Source organism: Arvicola amphibius, chromosome X (assembly GCF_903992535.2).
Source record: "Arvicola amphibius chromosome X, mArvAmp1.2, whole genome shotgun sequence".
Lineage (NCBI taxonomy): Eukaryota > Metazoa > Chordata > Mammalia > Rodentia > Cricetidae > Arvicola > Arvicola amphibius.
The window spans coordinates 3,303,942-3,321,716 of NC_052065.1; the positions used below are offsets into that span (position 1 = coordinate 3,303,942).

Sequence of the window (17,775 nt, forward strand, 5' to 3'; positions counted from 1 at the left end):
GACCTTTCATCCCTATCTGTTAATAGAAAAACAAAGTGTCAACCATATACCTATATCCTTTCTCATCTGAGTAATCAATCCCTCTATAGGTGCTATTGCTCCCTTCGTTGACTGAAACACAATCTTATTTCAAAAGGTTTCCATAGGTTGCGCATAGACCCTTGATAGGAAAAGAGGACAATCAGGTGTGGTAGCCCATCCCCTATTAATTCCAATTCTTGGAAGGCTAAGACAGAATGAGTGCTACTCCGCAGGTTTGAGGACAGCCTGGGTTTTATATTGAATTCCTGGCAGGAAGGAGAAGGGAAGACTACAGTGTAAGAAGTCAAATATGGAATTTGGTATCTTTGAAGACTTTTATTGTCCTATTGTTTTATAAAACTTAATATATTGCAGAAGTTGCAGTAGGCAAAGGCAGAGAAAATGTGAACACCCAGCTACATAGAGTTTGAGGCCAGCCTGAACTACATGAGATTTTTGTCTCAAAAAAGAAAAAAAACACCTCAACTAACTATAATCCACACATTCATCCCATCTGAGAACGTGCCTACCACATGTATGAAAGTCAGGATTTGATCCCAGCACCACAAAAAGTTCATTTGACATTCTCACAATCTGTTTTCTTCACTAAAATTTAACCCATGTAATCATCCCAAAGATGGACAATAAACTACTCCATCTAACTTCAAATATTCTATTCTTGTCTTCAACAATCCTTTATTAACAGTCATATTAAACCCCTCACTTCCCAATTTAAAAGCTAAATTTTCCTATGTATCTTAGTTTCCAAATCTAGGGACTAAGTTTACTGAATCTCCCTTTTCAATGGTTTCTAGGGTTAGCTGATTTAGTTCTCAAGCAAGTGAGTAGTCTAATACGTCAGCACCACTTACTAAATCTTTACCCAAAATGAAATGTATCTTGGGCCTGGTGTAGTGGCGCACATCTTTAAATCCCAGCATTATGCAGGAGGCAGAGGCAGGCAGATCTCTGTAAGTTTGAGACCAACCTAGTCTACATACAAAGCAAGTTCCAGGGCTAGGCTGTCTGAAAAGAGAGAGGGGGGGGGGGAAAGGAGGGAGGGAGGGAGGGGAGGGGAGGGAAGGGGAGGGGAGGGGATTGGAGGGGGGGAGGGGAGGGGAGGAAGGGAAGGGAAGGGAAGGGAAGGGAAGGGAAGGGAAGGGAAGGGAAGGGAAGGGAAGGAAAGGAAAGGAAAGGAAAGGAAAGGAAAGGAAAGGAAAGGAAAGGAAAGGAAAGGAAAGGAAAGGAAAGGAAAGGAAAGGAAAGGAAAGGAAAGGAAAGGAATTCATCTGGGATCATATGTTAGCAGTTAGCAGGTTGTTACTTAACACATACTTTGCCTAAATTCAAGTTCCCATGGAATCCCTCTTATCTGTGTACACAGTCTGTGTCCAACTTCCTACTTGATTACAGGACTGCAGTAAATTAGCAATCAAAACAAGTCTCCTTCCACAATAATTGTTCTCATAAGTTCCCTTGGCTATTTTTAGACATTTGCTTTAATGAGAGCAACTTTGAAAACATGAGTTGGCCTCACTCCCTTGGTTCTGATGAGAATTAGAAGAACAAATGAGAAGCAATGGAGACTGTTCCGCTATCACCAGGCACAAGATATCGCATCCTTTCCACAGGCTCCATTTCATGTCTTTCAGTCAAATCACAAAGCTCACCACAGCCTCATAATACCTCTTGCTAAGTTCATTTAGCAGATTATTTTCAGCAGGATTTCCTGCCACACACCTCCCAATTTCCTTTCAGTGTTTTACATTCAGCAGAAAGAAAAAATTAAACTTTCCTAAATCTCTTAAATCCTTAATCACTGAACCAATTTCTCAGAAGCCCAATTAATTGTCAAGGTAAATTTCTTGGATTTTTCTAATCATTTTTATTCCAGATAATTATTTGATTTTATTATTTTTATGACCTCCATCTTACTTATTAGTGGCTTCAAAAATAAGCATAAACTCAGATACACAGCATCCATAATTTGCTTCCTATTTCCAATGAAAATGACTTTTTGCCACTTACTATAATTTTTACTTTATCATTTACTTATTAAAATTAAATCTCTGATATTTTCTATTATGTTTTGGCGGAATCGTTCTAATGCAATATCTTTGCGTGCGTGCGTGAGTGTGTGTGTGTGTGTGTGTGTGTGTGTGTGTGTGTGTGTGTGTAAAAAAAGAAGCCACCTTGTCTGAGTAGGTTCTCTCCTCCACCATGAGTCCTAGGGATTAAATTGAGGTCATCAGATTTGGAGACAAGTGCCTTTACCCACTAAGCCATTTCAAACAGTCTAATAACAGATTTCTGAAAATTCTCATTTTTAAATTTTTAAAACTAAATTCTACTCTGCCCCCCTATCCACCCTTCCTCCATCCCAACCATCCCATTCCCCCAGGGTCTCCCCATCCTCCCCTCCTCACTTTTCTATCCACATCTCCCCATCACCCCTTACCGCCACCCCACCCCCACCCCCAAAATCCCAATTTTTGCCTGGCAATCTAGTCTCCTTCCGATATCCAGGAGGGTAACTATATGTTTTTTTTTTGGGTTCACCTTCTTATTTAGGTTCTCTAGGATCACGAATTATAGGCTCACTGACCTTTGTTTATGTCTAGAATCCACTTATGAGTGAGTACATACCAAATTCATCTTTTCAGGTCTGGGTTACCTCACTCAGAATAGTGTTTTCATAATAGTGATATCTTAATTAAGGGAGCCATTTTAGGGATGGCAAGAGACTTGACTCTAGAGGGGTTCCCAGATATCCATGGAGATGTCCCCAGCTAGTTCCTTGGGCAACTGAGGAGAGGGAGCCTGAAATGGCCCTTTCCCATAGCCATACTGATGAATATCTTGCATATCATACCATAGAAGCTTCATCTGGCGATGGATGGAGATAGAGACAGAGACCCATACTGGAGCGCTGGACTGAGCTCCCAAGGCCTAAATGAGGAGCTGAAGGAGGGAGAACATGAGCAAGGAAATCAGGACTGCAAGGGGTGCGCCCACCCACTGAAACGGTGGGGCTTATCTAATGGGAGCTCACCAAGGCCAGCTCGACTGGGACTGAAAAAGCATGGGATCAAACCGGACTCCCTGAACATGGCTGACAATGAGGGTTGCTGAGAAGCCAAGGACAATGGCACTGGGTTTTGATCCTACTGCATGTACTGGCTTTGAGGGGGCCTAGTCTGTTTAGATGCGCACCTTCCTGGACCTGGATGGAGGGGGGAGGACCTTGGACTTCCCACAGGGCAGGGAACCCTGACTGCTCTTAGGACTGGAGAGGGATGGGGAGGGGAGTGGGGGGAGCGGGAGGGAAATGGGAGGTGGGGAGGCAGAAATTTTTAATAATAAAAAATTTTTAAAAAACTAAATTCTATTTGAATATAACACAGAATTTTTTAAAGTCACTAAATTGAAGTTTATTTTACTTGATAATTTTGTATGTGTGTACGTAAACAGAATGTATACATACACATAGGTAATCCATCCTTAGTTTTCTTGGCATAGTACATTTATGCCAAGATTAATTAAGATTACTGTCATTACAAAAGAAGTATTTTTTGTTCCTGAAACAAATGTAAACCAGAGTAGCTGTTTAAACATATGTAAAAATCTCTGCCTTTCTGAAAACAACATTTTAATGGATTGTTGCCTTTGGTACAGTGTTCAGGTGGGTCTGTCTTCTCCCAGATAAGGCTCCCACCCTGCTTGAGAGCTTCAGAACCCTTTGCAGCAAAAAAAAAGTCCAGACTCCTCCTAGTGTTCCTTCAGACACTGAACACTGCCACGCTAAAGAGCCATTGAATAGAAACAAGATGTGATAAGTGATTTATTAAGTTCCTATACCAGGTGGCTTTAACACTCTTTTGTCAAGCAGTCTTTCGATATGTACCAACTAAACACAAAAAAATCCCACAAAGAACAGTCTTTTACCTTTGCCGCACATATCTGACCATCTGGCTCACCATCTGTGCCCCGAGGGTCAGATACCCCATTTCAGGGGAATACTGGTTAGTTTCCCATTTTCACCATACCACTACTAGATTGTGTTGTTGCTCTGTTTGTGCTTCTGGTCTTTCCTTAATTTTTACAAAAAATTTATACAACCAAAAGTAGGGTGACAGGATTCTGCACTCCCTGTACTCTGCACTGATCTAAAGTGACCTCCACAACCTTGAATAAATCCCTTTAAACTTTCTAAGGTTCAGCTCTTCCCAATATAATAGAACATCTACAAGTTATGGTGCGGGGATTAAATCCAGCAGGAAGGGGTCTGGTCCATTATTTGTCAGACATGGGAAACTTTAAATTCAGCGTGAGGCAGTTCAATGCTATTCAGAGCTGAATTCTACCATCCCTTTTGAATTTATCCAACAAGATAAGCTAACTGTAATATTTCTTGCCCTGCCCTTTGACCCACAAAACAATCATAACTGTGCTGGGCAGTGGTGACGCACACCTTTAATCCCAGCACTCGGGAGGCAGAGGCAGGTAGATCTCTGTGTGTTCAAGGCCAGCCTGGTCTACAAGAGCTAGTTCCAGGACAGGTTCCAAAGATACGGAGAAACCCTATCTCGAAAAAAAAAATCGAAACTGCATTTTAAAGTAGATAGAATTCCTGCCTCAAATTAGCATGCATGTAGTACAAATTCTAATTTAAATGTGCATACATTAGGGAAGGAAGAAGTGCTAGATAATTGACACCTGAAAGTACAGCACTCATCCAAATTGCTTACCAATCTGGAGGTGCACATTTCAGATGCTATTCAATTAAGTATTTGCTTGGGCATCTTGCTCTAACAAGCCCTCAGGTCTGTGAGAATGAAATATATGCATCCCCACATTATCAGAGTGGCTGCTCAACTTTCAAGCACAGTACAAGGTAAGACAGAAACTAATTGCTTATTTGCAACATGCTAATCAACTACACCTACCAATTAAAAATCTGAATTCCTTCTGAAACACCAAGACTTCAAGGTATTATTCAGAGTAGCGACAGAAGGTGGTAGATTTAAAAAGTACACGACAACTATGCCAAGATTAATGTGGGCTGGAGACATCATTCAGTGGTAGTAGCAACCTAGCATACTGAAGGGCCAAGTTTAATCTCCAATAACATAAAGAAAAGTAACCTGATAGAGTCCACACTGCAGGCTTCTTTCAGTAACTGTACACTGTCTACTCTAAGTATCAATAGATAATATATTCACACAAAGAAATAAACTATCTTCTTAACCAATTATAATAAAAGGTACAGGTCCAATTGATCTTTCATATATTTCTAATTTTAACTTAAAAGTACATTACCAAGGAAACATAATTACCTGATAACAGTCTCCTTTAAGATTGTCTAAGACATCTCCACATGTTCTTCGCATGAATTTCTTACATCCGTCAATTACCATTTGGTCAATGTCCGAAACAGGTTAAGGCGAATTCGAATATATCAAAGAATTCTGAAATAGTAAATCTTCTCTAAAACATAAAGGTTCAGACATCTAAGGATCATATGTTAAAAAGTAGGTATTATGGTGACTTTATTTTCACACTAAGGAATTCAAGTCCAAAGATGCCACATGAAGGAGGACCAAAATCATTTTTGTTCTGTCTGTCTCTCTCATTCTCTCCCCCTCTCACTAATTTTTTTAGCTTTTTAAAAAAATATGTATGAGTGTGCACATGCTGTTATGCACATGCACCACATACATGCCTGCTACCCGGAGGCCAAAAGAAGGCATCAGATAGACTGGAACTGGAGTTACAGATAGTTGTTAGTCAGCAAATGGGTGCTTGGAACTAAACCCAGGTCCTCTATGAGAGTGAGTCTCTCTCTCCAGGCCCGGAAGTTGTTCTCTTATACAGTAAAGGATATCTCTACCATAGTGACCATCTTTGGTTTCAGTTTCACAATTTCACATAATATGCCCCCATCTCCGCCTCCCAGGATCAGCACATCTTTGCCAGTGTAATCTTCTTTACCACTGCCCATGATGGCTCGAGTATATGCCACGTCACTCTCTGCCAAATCTAGGGAGGAAAAAAAGAGACCCAAATGATCATTCTACCCAAATACACAAACCACTTGACCTGCTGAAATCTAGCTTGCAATGGGAATTTCCCAACTTTCAAAAACTGTCCATAATGTGCAAGTTTGACGTTTGGATTGAGTAGTTTTCACAAATGTAATGCATCTGACACATAGGATAAAAAGAACTAAGTTACTTAGACAGAAATACAACATTGAGAGTGAGCTGATATTCTGAGTAATTAAAAGAAATGATACCTTTAAAGATGATAAGATATGCCATCTGGGAGCTACTTTCAAGATAATATTGTAATACAAAATGCAGCAGGGTTAGATGAAACAACACCGACTAACTCATAGGAATTCTCAAAGTTCCATGGAGAGTACCTGTAGGCTCAATGCATGAGTTTGTCTACTTAGATTGGAATTTTTTCATAATAAAATGCTATTTTTACTCCAGCAGCTTGTACTTTCTAACTACTCATCAAAGGAAAATCTATTTCAAGAAAGTTTACACAAATATCCAGACAGCCCATAGGTTCATACAATGTAAGTGAATCTTAAAAGATAGCAGTGTCAGAATTAAGTTCAGACAAATCCAAGACAATGGCATTTGTCAGGAAAGCACTGGCCGCCCACACATCAGAACCTTGTTATGCAACCAGGGTGGGAATGGGATACTTACTAACATCACCACTGAGGATGAGAATATTTCCAAACTGCTTTGAGTGTAGGATTTTAATGTTCTGATAAGGTGAATCTTCATCATACACCACTTCATCTATGTCGTACTCAACCAGGCGCCCATCAGCAGTAGGCCAGTATCTGTCGATGGCCCCTCCTCGAACTATGGGTGGTAAGCTACAGAGGGAGACACAGGAATGAGCCTTTTGTAGAACACTGCCTTACAAAAGGACTTGGGATGGAGAATATACAAAAGACCATGAGGGACAAGAGAGATGACTCGGTGGTTAAGAGAACACACAGTTCCTACAGACGGCCCAAGTTTAGTTCCCAGCTAGTGGCTCCTCACAACTGCCTGTAACTCCAACTCCAGGGAGACCTCTGACAGCTACCAGTACCTATACTCACACGTACATCCCCATAATTAAAAAGAAAATAAAAGACAGCCATGTGTTTGAAATCCAAAGCTTGGACACTTACCTATTCACAGTCACAAACTGTACCAAGTTGCAACAATTGCACAAAACTACTTCTTAAAAGAAAAAGAAAAGGAAACCTCTCTGGCAGGTTTTAAATTTATTTTTCCTAATGAAAAATTGAAGAAAAAAAGTGGGCATGGTAGATATTACACTTTTCAGTACATAACACCAAAGGTCTGCAGAAGCACATGGCCATTCCTGTAGTTACAAGTTCCATTATCTAGTCCAGAATCCACCTTCAAGTATTCTGAGTTGTTCCAATTATGCCCATCATAGTTGTTATGCTTTTCAAACACTGCCTTTTCTTTTCTTTGTCCTTCTTTTTCTAACCCTCATTTCACTTAGGATATTCTTATTCTTCTTCTCTATTCCATTTGTCTCCAAAAAGTCCAGATCAAGCATCTGGAAGTTATCCTTCCTGTGGATTTAGCCTGAGATTCTCGAATGGAGTCAGGTTGGCAAAGAGCACCCAGGTTTCCAAGCAGGAAACCTGAGTCATAGTGACATCTGCTGGACCTCTCTCCATCTGCAAATGTACCTTTGACATCATGAAGCGGGCTGCTCTGTGATCTTCAGAAACGGAGTACTACACAATTATTTACCAGTGGCAATGGGATTAAGAAGTTTAAGACAAAATGAAAAGCTTCACATTCTATGCTTAAATAATGAAGTGCTTCTGATACGGTGAATATACCAGAAACCACCAGCAGAGGACACTAAATGACAGGAGAAAACACCAAAAAGGGGATTAGTAAATGTAACCCAAACACAAAATAAGAATACACTGGAGACCCAAAAACAAAGTAGTACTCGGTACGACTATGCAGGCCTGCAATGCTGGAATACACTATCTCTGCCTCACTTCCCAGTCTCCTCTCACCTGCTTCAAACAGTCTAGGCAGGCACAACCTGATAACAAGTGAACAAAACTATCTCAGACAGACAGACAAACACACACACACACACACACACACACACACACACACACACACCTGTAATCTGTTCCAAAGCTAACAGAGTAATTTCTCACAACTCCTGCCTTAGCCATTTCATCTTTCCAGGGAATGAATTTATCTTTCTGACTATTATTAGGCAGACCAGAGGTATTTCTTGTGATAGGTAATGGCCTAGTTAAGACAGCCCCAGACAGGTAGTGAACAGGACTGGAAGAAGCCCCTTCCTGAGATGAGTAAAGCAAGAGAGGGAACCTGTGGCAATAGGTGACTTTGATCAATCTCACTTACAAAACCATTTCTGCTGTGGGACAATGGTCTGTACCCTGTCAATTATACTTTAAATAAATGCTGTTGGCCAGTAGCCAGGCAGGAAGTATAGGCACAGTGACCAGGCAGGAAGCAGAGGTGAGGCAATAATAATTCTGGGAAGAGGAAAGCTTGCTCTGCAGTCGTGACCCAGTCACAGAAGTAAGATGTGACTGCCTCACTGAATAAGGTACCGAGCCATGTGGCTAGTATAGACAAGAATAACAGGCTAATATAAGTTATAAGAGTTAATAATAAGCCTGAGCATAACTAATGTAGATCCCTGTGTGATTTCTTTGGAACTTAACGATTGAGGGAACCGGGCAGGATAACATACTTCACATTAATAATAATAAAGATTGCTCAGTGAATAAAGGTGCTTTCACCCATGTTTGACAAATTGAAATTGATCCATGAAAGTCATATAAAAGTGGAAGGATGGGGCTGGAGAGATGGCGCAGTGGTTAAGAACACTGCCTGCTCTTCCAGAAAACCTGGATTCAATTCCTAGCACACACACATGGCAGCTCACACCTGTCTGTGACTCTAGTTCCAGGGCTTCTGACATACAGAAATACATACAATACAGACACACACATGCAAGTAAAACACCAATGAACATAAAATAAAGATAAAATTTTTAAAAAAGTGGAGAGACTAACTGCCAAGTTGTCCCTCTGACCTTCACACCCAGCCACAATGTGGTGATATTTTGTTTGTGATCTAACAAATAAAGCTTGCCTGAAGGTGAAATTGCAGAGCTAAGAAATTAGTTACCCATAGAGGCCAGGCTATGGGTACATCCCAGCACTCAGAAGACAGACAGATGGACCTGTGAGTTCAAGGCCACCTTGGGCTACACAAGATTGATTCAGTCTAAAAGAAAAACAGAGCTAGGTGGTGATGGCACACACCTTTAATCCCGATACTTGAGAGTCACACTCCTTTAATCCCAGCACTAGGGAGAAGGAGACAGGAAGGGATATGGCTAGGTAGAGAGAGAAATATAAGGCGGAAAGAGAAAGGAGCACATTGCATTCAGTCTGAGGGATTCTGAGTCAGGACCTTGCCCTCTATGTTCTGAGGATTTTGTAGAGGTAAGAACTAGTGACTGGCTGCTCTGCTTCTCCAATATTTCAACTTTCACCCCCTAGTATCTGACTCTTATCTATTATTAAGATCAATTAGAATTTGAACTACACATATACATGCATAAAAATACTAAATAAATAAATTAACGGCTTTTTAAAAACTGTTTCCATATATGCTGAAGAACACAAAGGAGAGGATTTCAGGGTAGAAAATCCATCCTAGTTGACAGACAGCCAGTTCTAACTGGTTATGTATGTCTGCTCTCAACTGGTTTAACATTGGTTAACTTGAAAGTCTCTCTTCTCTAGATTTCTAAAGCCTGGCAAGGAAACAAAGATCTCTAACAGGATGTGGCGGCCATTAGCTTTATATGAATGAGTTCAAAGCAGCATAAAGTGTGATGCCCTGCAGTGGGTTACCAGGAGATCCCCAGCAGCCCCACAAAATCAACCTTTCCAATCCCATGTCTTCCTGGCCTCAACTACACTATACACATTACAAGAATTTGCCCCAAACTGAAACTTCTCGTTTGTTTTCACTTCAAAACACAAGACAAACTGAACAGACCAAGAGGTGAATGATCACCCAACTAGCAGGGCACCCCACTTTCTAGGCCTTCCATAACCTGGCAAAATCCTGGGGCCCCTCCCCGACCTGCAACAGCTTCAGTAGTCAGCCAACAGGCAACTTTCCTGTAGGTAGGCTGCTCCAACACACCCATCCCATTGATTGGACCCTGTAAGCTACAAGTCCCACTTTGCCCCCAAACCCTCCTGTCCCATAACCCCCACTCCACCACCACAACCTCAGAGGAACTCTGAAAAACAGGCTGCAGATACACAGAGAGGACCAAGAGTGGCTGCTCCAACATCCTCACCCTATCCATCTGTCCCTGTAAGCTACAGGTCTCACTCCACCTCAAAGGAACTCTAAAGCACAGGCTGCAACTGATGGAAGAATCAAGAGAGCAGACCAACAGTGGGCCAAGAGAGACCTCAGCGGCTCCATGAGACACAGACAGCGACAATACAGAGCAGACCAAGAACAGCTCCCAAAGATCCAGACAGCAACTGTAAAGACTGAACCAAGAGGCAAAGACACTGTGGGCACCAAATGGAGGAAGAGATGGGTAGGCACCAATGCAAGAATTCATTCAACAAACTAAAAAGCAACATGGTAACACCAGAACCCAGTGATCATACAACAGGAACACTTGATCATCCTAACACAGAAGAAGCAGAAGAAAATGATTTAAAATTGTGTCTTTATGAGGATGATGGAAACCTTTAAAGAGGAAATGAAAAACTCACTTAAAGAAATGGGGGAAGGGCTGGAGAGAGGGATCAGAGGGTAAGAGCAATGACTGCTCTTCCAGAGGTTCTGAGTTCAATTCCCAGCAACCACAGGGTAGCTCACAACCATCTGTAATAAAATCTGTTGCCCTCTTCTGGTGTGCGGTCATTCATGCAGGCATAAAATAAAATATATATTTTAAAAAATAAAGTTAAAAAAGAAATGGGGGAAAAGACAAACAAAAAATTGGAAGAAGGGCTGGAGAGATGGCTCAGTGGTTAAGAGCACTGCCTGCTCTTCCAAAGGTCCTGAGTTCAATTCCCGGCCACCACATGGTGGCTCACAACCATCTGTAATGAGGTCTGGTGCCCTCTTCTGGCCTGCAGACATACACACAGAGTATTGTATATATAATAAATAAATAAATATTTTTTAAAAAAAAAGAAAAAAAAAGAAAAAAATGGGCTGGAGAGATGGCTCAGAGGTTAAGAGCATTGCCTGCTCTTCCAAAGGTCCTGAGTTCAATTCCCAGCAACCACATGGTGGCTCACAACCATCTGTGGTGGGGTCTGGTGCCCTCTTCTGGCCTGCAGGCATACACACAGACAGAATATTGTGTACAGAATAAATAAATATTTAAAAAAAATTGGAAGAAATCAACAAATCTCTTGAAGAAAACCAAGAAAAAACAGTCAAACAGGTAAAACAAACAGTTTAAGACTTGAAGGCTAAAATAGAGTCAATAAAGAAAACACATACTGAGGGAATTCTGGAGATGGAAAATCTGGGTAAACAAATTGGAACTATATATGCAAGCATAACCAACAATATACAAGAGATAGAAGAGAGAATCTCAGGGGTTGAAGATACTAAAGAGGAAATAGTTTCAGAGGTCAAAGAAAATTTAAATCCAACAAATTCTTAAGAAAAAACATCCAGGAAATCTAGGACACCTTGAAAAGACCAAACCTAAAAATAACAGTGATAGAAGAAGGAGAAGAACTCTAGCTCAAAGGCACAGAAAATATACTCAACAAAATCATAGAAGAAAACTTTCCCAACCTAAAGAAGGATATCCCTTGAAGGTACAAGAAGCTCGCAGAACACCAAATAGAATAGACCAAAAAAAGTCCCCTCCCCATATCATAATCAAAATGCTAAACATACAGAATAAAGAAAGAATATTAAGAGATGCAAAGGAAAAATGCCAAGTGACATATAATATAAAGGTAGACCTATCAAAATTACACCTGTCTTCTTTTTTTTTTTTTTTTTTTTTTTTTCGAGACAGGGTTTCTCTGCAGCTTTAGAGCCTGTCCTGGAGCTAGCTCTTGTAGACCAGGCTGGTCTCGAACTTACAGAGATCCGCCTGCCTCTACCTCCCGAGTGCTGGGATTAAAGGCATGCACCACCACCGCCCGGCTTACACCTATCTTCTTAAAGGAAAGTCTGAAAGCCAGAAGGTCCTGGTCAGTTTTATGTAGACACTAAGAGACCACAGGTGCCAGCCCAGACTACTATACCCATCAGTCACCATTGATGGAGAAAACAAACACAGATTTAAACAATAGCTATCCACAAATCCAGCCCTACAGAAGAAAGTACCAAAAGGAAAATTCCAACACAAAGAAGCTAACTGTACCCACAGAAACACAGGAAACAGATAACCCACACCAGCAAACCCCAAAGAACAGAAACACAGAAACACCGAAAAATAATAGGAATTAACAATCACTGGTCATTAATATTTCTTAATATCAATGGACTCAATTCACCTATAAGAAGACACAGGCTAAGAGAATGGTTACAAAAGCACAATCCATCCTTCTGCTGTATACAAGAAACACATCTCAACCTCAGAGACAGACATTACCTCAGAATAAAGGGTTGGGAAAAGATTTTCCAATCAAATGGACCTAAGAAACAAGCGGATGTAGCTATCCTAATATCTAGCAAAATAGACTTCAAACCAAAATCACTTACAAGAGATGGAGAAGAACATCTCATACCCATCAATGGAAAATTCCATCAAGATGAAATCTTAATCCTGAACACCTATGCCCCAAATACAAGAGCACCCACATATGTAAAAGAAACATTACTAAAGCTTAAATCGCACATCAAACCCCACCACACACTAATAGTAGGAGATTTCAACACCCCACTCTCCCCAATGAACATCTCAACCAGACAGAAACTTAATAGATGATATGATAGTATACATAAGTGATCCCAAAAACTTTACTAAGAAACTTCTACAGCTGTTAAATACCTTCAGTAATCTGGCAGGATGCAAGATCAACTCAAAAACAATCAGTAGTCCTCCTATATACAAATGATAAAGAAGCCAAGAAAGAAATCAGAGAAACAGGTGGTGGTGGTGGTGGTGATGCACGCCTTTTTTTTTTTAGATTTATTTATTTTTACTATGTATACAGTGTTCTGCCTGCGTGTATGCCTGCAGGCCAGAAGAGGACACCAGATCTCATTATAGATGGTTGTGAGCCATCATGTGGTTGCTGGGAATTGAACTCAGGGCCTCTGGAAGAACAGTCAGTGCTCTTAACCTCTGAACCATCTCTCCAGCCCCCGTGGTGCACGCCTTTAATCCCAGAACTCGGCAGGCAGAGACAGGCGGATCTCTGTGAGTTCGAGGGCAGCCTGGTCTACAAGAGCGAATTCCAGGACAGGCTCCAAAGCTACACAGAGAAACCCTGTCTTGAAAAACCAAAGGAAAAAAAAGTTTGCTTTAAAGCCTGGTGGTGGTGGTGCAGGCCTTTAATCCCAGCACTCGGGAGGCAGAGGCAGGCGGATCTCTCTGACTTCAAGGCCAGCCTGGTCTACAAGAGCTAGTTCCAGGACAGGCACCAAAAGCTACGGAGAAACCCTGTCTGGAAAAAAAAAATAAGAAATCAAAGAAACATCACCCTTCACAATAGCCAAAAATAGCATAAAATGCTTGGGGTAACACTAACCAAAGAAGTGAAAGACCTGTTCGACAAGAACTTTAAGTCTTTGAAGAAAAAATTGAAGAGAATACCAGAAAATGGAAAGATCTCCCATGCCCTTGGATAGGAAGGATCCACACAATAAAAGTGGCAATCCTACCAAAAGCAATCTATAGATTCAATGCAAACTCCATCAAAATCCTGACACAATTCTCCATAGACTTTGAAAGAACAATACTCAACTTCATATGGAAAAACAAAAAACCCAGGATAGCCAAAGCAATCCTGTACAATAAAGGCAGAGAGCGTCACCATCCCTGACATCAAGCTCTACTATAGAGCTACAGTAATGAAAACAGACTGGTACTGGAATAAAAACCAATGGAATCAAATCTAAAGACTCAGATATTAATCCACACACCTATGAACACCTGATTTTTGACAAAGAAGGAAAAATTATACAATGGAAAAAAGAAAGCATCTTCAACAAATGGTGTTGGCATAACTGGATATCAACATATAGAAGAATGAAAATATATCCATATCTATCACCATGCACAAAACTCAAGTCCAAATGGATTAAAGACCTCAATATTAATCTGACCACATTGAACCTGATAGAAGAAAAAGTGGGAAGTAACCTTCAATGCATGGGCACAGGAGACCACTTTCTAAATATAACCCCAGTAGCACAGACACTGAGAGCAACAATTAATAAATGGGATCTCCTGAAACTGAGAAGCTTCTGTAAAGCAAAGGACACAGTCAATAAGACAAAAATGCAGCCTACTGAATGGGGAAAGATCACCAACCCCACCTCTGACAAGACTCATCTCCAAAATATAAAGAACTCAAGAAATTAGACATCACAATAGCAAATAATTCAATTTTAAAACAGGATACAAATCTAAACAGAGAATTCTCAACAGAAGAACCTCAAATGGCCAAAAGACACTTAAGGAAATGTTCAACATTCTTAGCCATCAGGGAAATGCAAATCAAAACAACTCTGATATACCATCTTACACCTGTCAGAATGACTAAGATCAAAAACACCAATAATAGCTTATGCTGGAGAGGAGTCTGAGGAACACTCCCCCATTGCTGTTAGGAACACAAACTTATAGAACTACTCTGGAAATCAGTATGGCGGTTTCTCAGAAAATTGGGAATCAACGTACCTCAAGACCCAGCAATACTACTCTTGGGCATATATCCAAATGATGCTCAATCATAATACAAGGACATTTATTTGACTATGTTCATAGCACCATTATTTTAGTAGCCAGAACCTGGAAACCTAGAGGCCCCTCAACCAAAAAATGGATAAAGAAAATGTGCTACATTTACACAATGGAATACTTACTACTCAGTGGTAAAAAAGAAACAATGACATCTTGAAATTTGCATGCAAATGGATGGAACTAGAAGAAACCATCCTGAGTGAGGTAACCCAGACCCAGAATGATGAGCATGGTATGTGCTCACTCATAGGTGGATACTAGCTGTAAAGCAAAGGATAACGAGCCTATAGTCCACAACCCCAGAGAATCTGAGTAACAAGGAGAACACAAAGAGAAGCATATATAGATCAACCTGGGAAGGGGAAATAGACAAGATCTCCTGACAAAACTGGGAACATGGGGGTGGGAGAAGGGAGGGCGGAGGGGGAGGAGGGTGGGAGAAGGGAGAGGAGAGGAGAACTTGAGGGAACGGGATAGTTGAGATGGGGGAAGGACAGAGAGAGAGAGAGCAAGGAAAGAGATATCTTGATTGATGGAGAGCCATTATGGGGTAACAAGAAACCAGGCACTAGAAAATTCCCAGGAACCCATAAGGATGACCCCAGCTAAGACCCTAAGCAATAGACCCTTGCCCTGTATTCAGATTGATGACTATCTTAATTGTCATCATAGAACCTTCACCCAGCAACTGATGGAAGCAGATGCAGAGAGCCACAGAAGAGCGCACCGGGCTGAGCTCCCAAAGTTCGGTCGAAGAGTGGGAGGAGTGAGAACATGAGCAAAAAGGTCAAGACCATGATGGGTCTTACCTAAGCTAATGGGAACTCACCAACTTTGGCCAGACAGGGAAGGAAGCAGCATAGGACCAAACTAGGAAGGAAGCAGCATAGGACCAAACTAGGCCTTCTGAATGTGGGTGACAGTTGTATGGCTGAGGCAGACTGAGGGGCTACTGGCAGTGGCACCAGGATTTATCCCTACTGCTTGTACTGGCTTTTTGGAACCCATTCTCTCTGGATGGATACCTTACTCAGCCTAGATACAGAAGGGAGGGTCTTGGACCTTCCCCAAAGCAATGTGCCTCATCCTATCTGAGAAGTGGATGGGGGGTGGTATGGGAGGATGGGAGGAGTGGAGGGAGTGGAAACTTGGATTGGTATGTAAAATGAAAAAAGATATTTTTTTAAATAAAATAAAATAAATAGATGAAAAGGGAAAACACAAGTCAAGTCTTTGTAGAAATCCCAAGGCTTCTTAGTTAAAACCTCTTATTCAATAACCACTACTGAAAAGGGAATAAGAATTTTAGATAACATTACTAAATTATCTGTCCTTAATTTCCACTATCAGTGAGTGTCATTTCCCAGACAGAAAAGTGTAACTATCCTCTTCCTGTAATGGGGAGCGGGATAATGACAAAGTGTTTACAACAAGGTAATCCCAACTTCACATTCTTTCCATCCTTATTTTATAAAAAAGATGTTAACAATGACAAACAAAAACAAGGTCTATGTTTTGATATAAAAATCTAAAGCTTGTGACCAGTCTCACTTAGAAAACTTCTCCACCAACCAGAGTTCTCGTAAATACTGAAGGCCAGAAATACATTCTTTTGCTTAACATTTGTGTGTTTGAGTCTGTACACACAAAAAATGCATTTTTTTTTCTAAACATTTGTGTGTTTGTGTCTGTACACATGATTGGGAAGGTCAGAAGAAAACTGCACAAGTCAGGTTTCTCCTTCTACCCAATGTTCTGAGGATTGAATTCAAACTTGGCAGCAAGTGCTTTACTCACTTAGCCAGTTCCACAGCCCCACAAGTATACTCTATTTACTCACACTTAGAAGCAGCAGTGGTAAAAATCAGTGCATTTTGGTGTGGGCCAATACAATTTCCCAGAGTCGGGCATGTTAAATTCATATGCATGGAAAGGAAACTTGCAAGCAAGACAAAGATGAAGTCCGGAAAGTACTGTGGTTGTGGACAGAGTCAAGGATTACTCAACTGAACTTGGGTGGGATTTAAAAAAATCTGTATCCTCAGATCTCAAATATGCACAAGTTTTACATGGGGATTGGTTCTTTCAGTACTCTCAGGCATCCCATTGCTCTTCCCCACCTAACCACAGGAAGCTAAATTACCTAGTTATCCTACATCTGCCCTGGAGCTTTCCTATGGGCTGTCAAACTCCACAGATTGAGTCATTAAGAGCTTAAATATCCTACCTTTGCCAACAAGATTTTCCTACTCTGAATCTGCTGTGAGATAAAGAAAACAGTATTCTTTATTCTGATCATCAGTGATCTGGGTAAATTCCCTCCATGGCTGTCTGTGCCTGGCTTTCTGCTTTTTTATTGCAATTACTCAGTATCATCTTTCTGCCGCGTTATTGGCACCACCACCACTACCAACACTACCGCCCCACCCCCGTCCTGTTTGTTTTTACATATTTTGTCCTGTTTGCGATGGGATGAGTGGATGGTTCGGTTCACCGTGTAAGACAGTAGCAGACATTTGACTTTGATCTTCTCCACATCTTCTTCAGACACTAAGAGCAACACTGCCATTCTGATTATTTTGCCAATTAAACAAATATTAAAAGGACATTCATGACTAGGTGGACTTACCGCTTCACCCGCCCAGTACTGTCCTGACTCAGTTCTTTCATTTTTTCTTCTATTTTGTTCAAAAGCTACAATTAAAAGAAATCAGT

The 17,775-nt window shown here is 41.0% G+C and overlaps 1 protein-coding gene across 2 annotated transcripts in view; it reads right to left on the reverse strand.

Annotated features, from left to right (window-relative positions):
• Positions 1-17,775, reverse strand: part of Sms (spermine synthase) — a 55,679-nt gene that overhangs the window by 10,962 nt on the left and 26,942 nt on the right. For both annotated transcript variants that reach the window (XM_038316879.1, XM_038316877.1), the window contains exons 4-7: positions 17,690-17,754; positions 6,744-6,919; positions 5,906-6,060; positions 5,358-5,447 (exon numbers count right to left, since the gene is read on the reverse strand). In XM_038316879.1, coding sequence (XP_038172807.1) covers positions 5,358-5,447; positions 5,906-6,060; positions 6,744-6,919; positions 17,690-17,754 — 486 coding nt within the window. The remainder of the gene's footprint in view (positions 1-5,357; positions 5,448-5,905; positions 6,061-6,743; positions 6,920-17,689; positions 17,755-17,775) is intronic.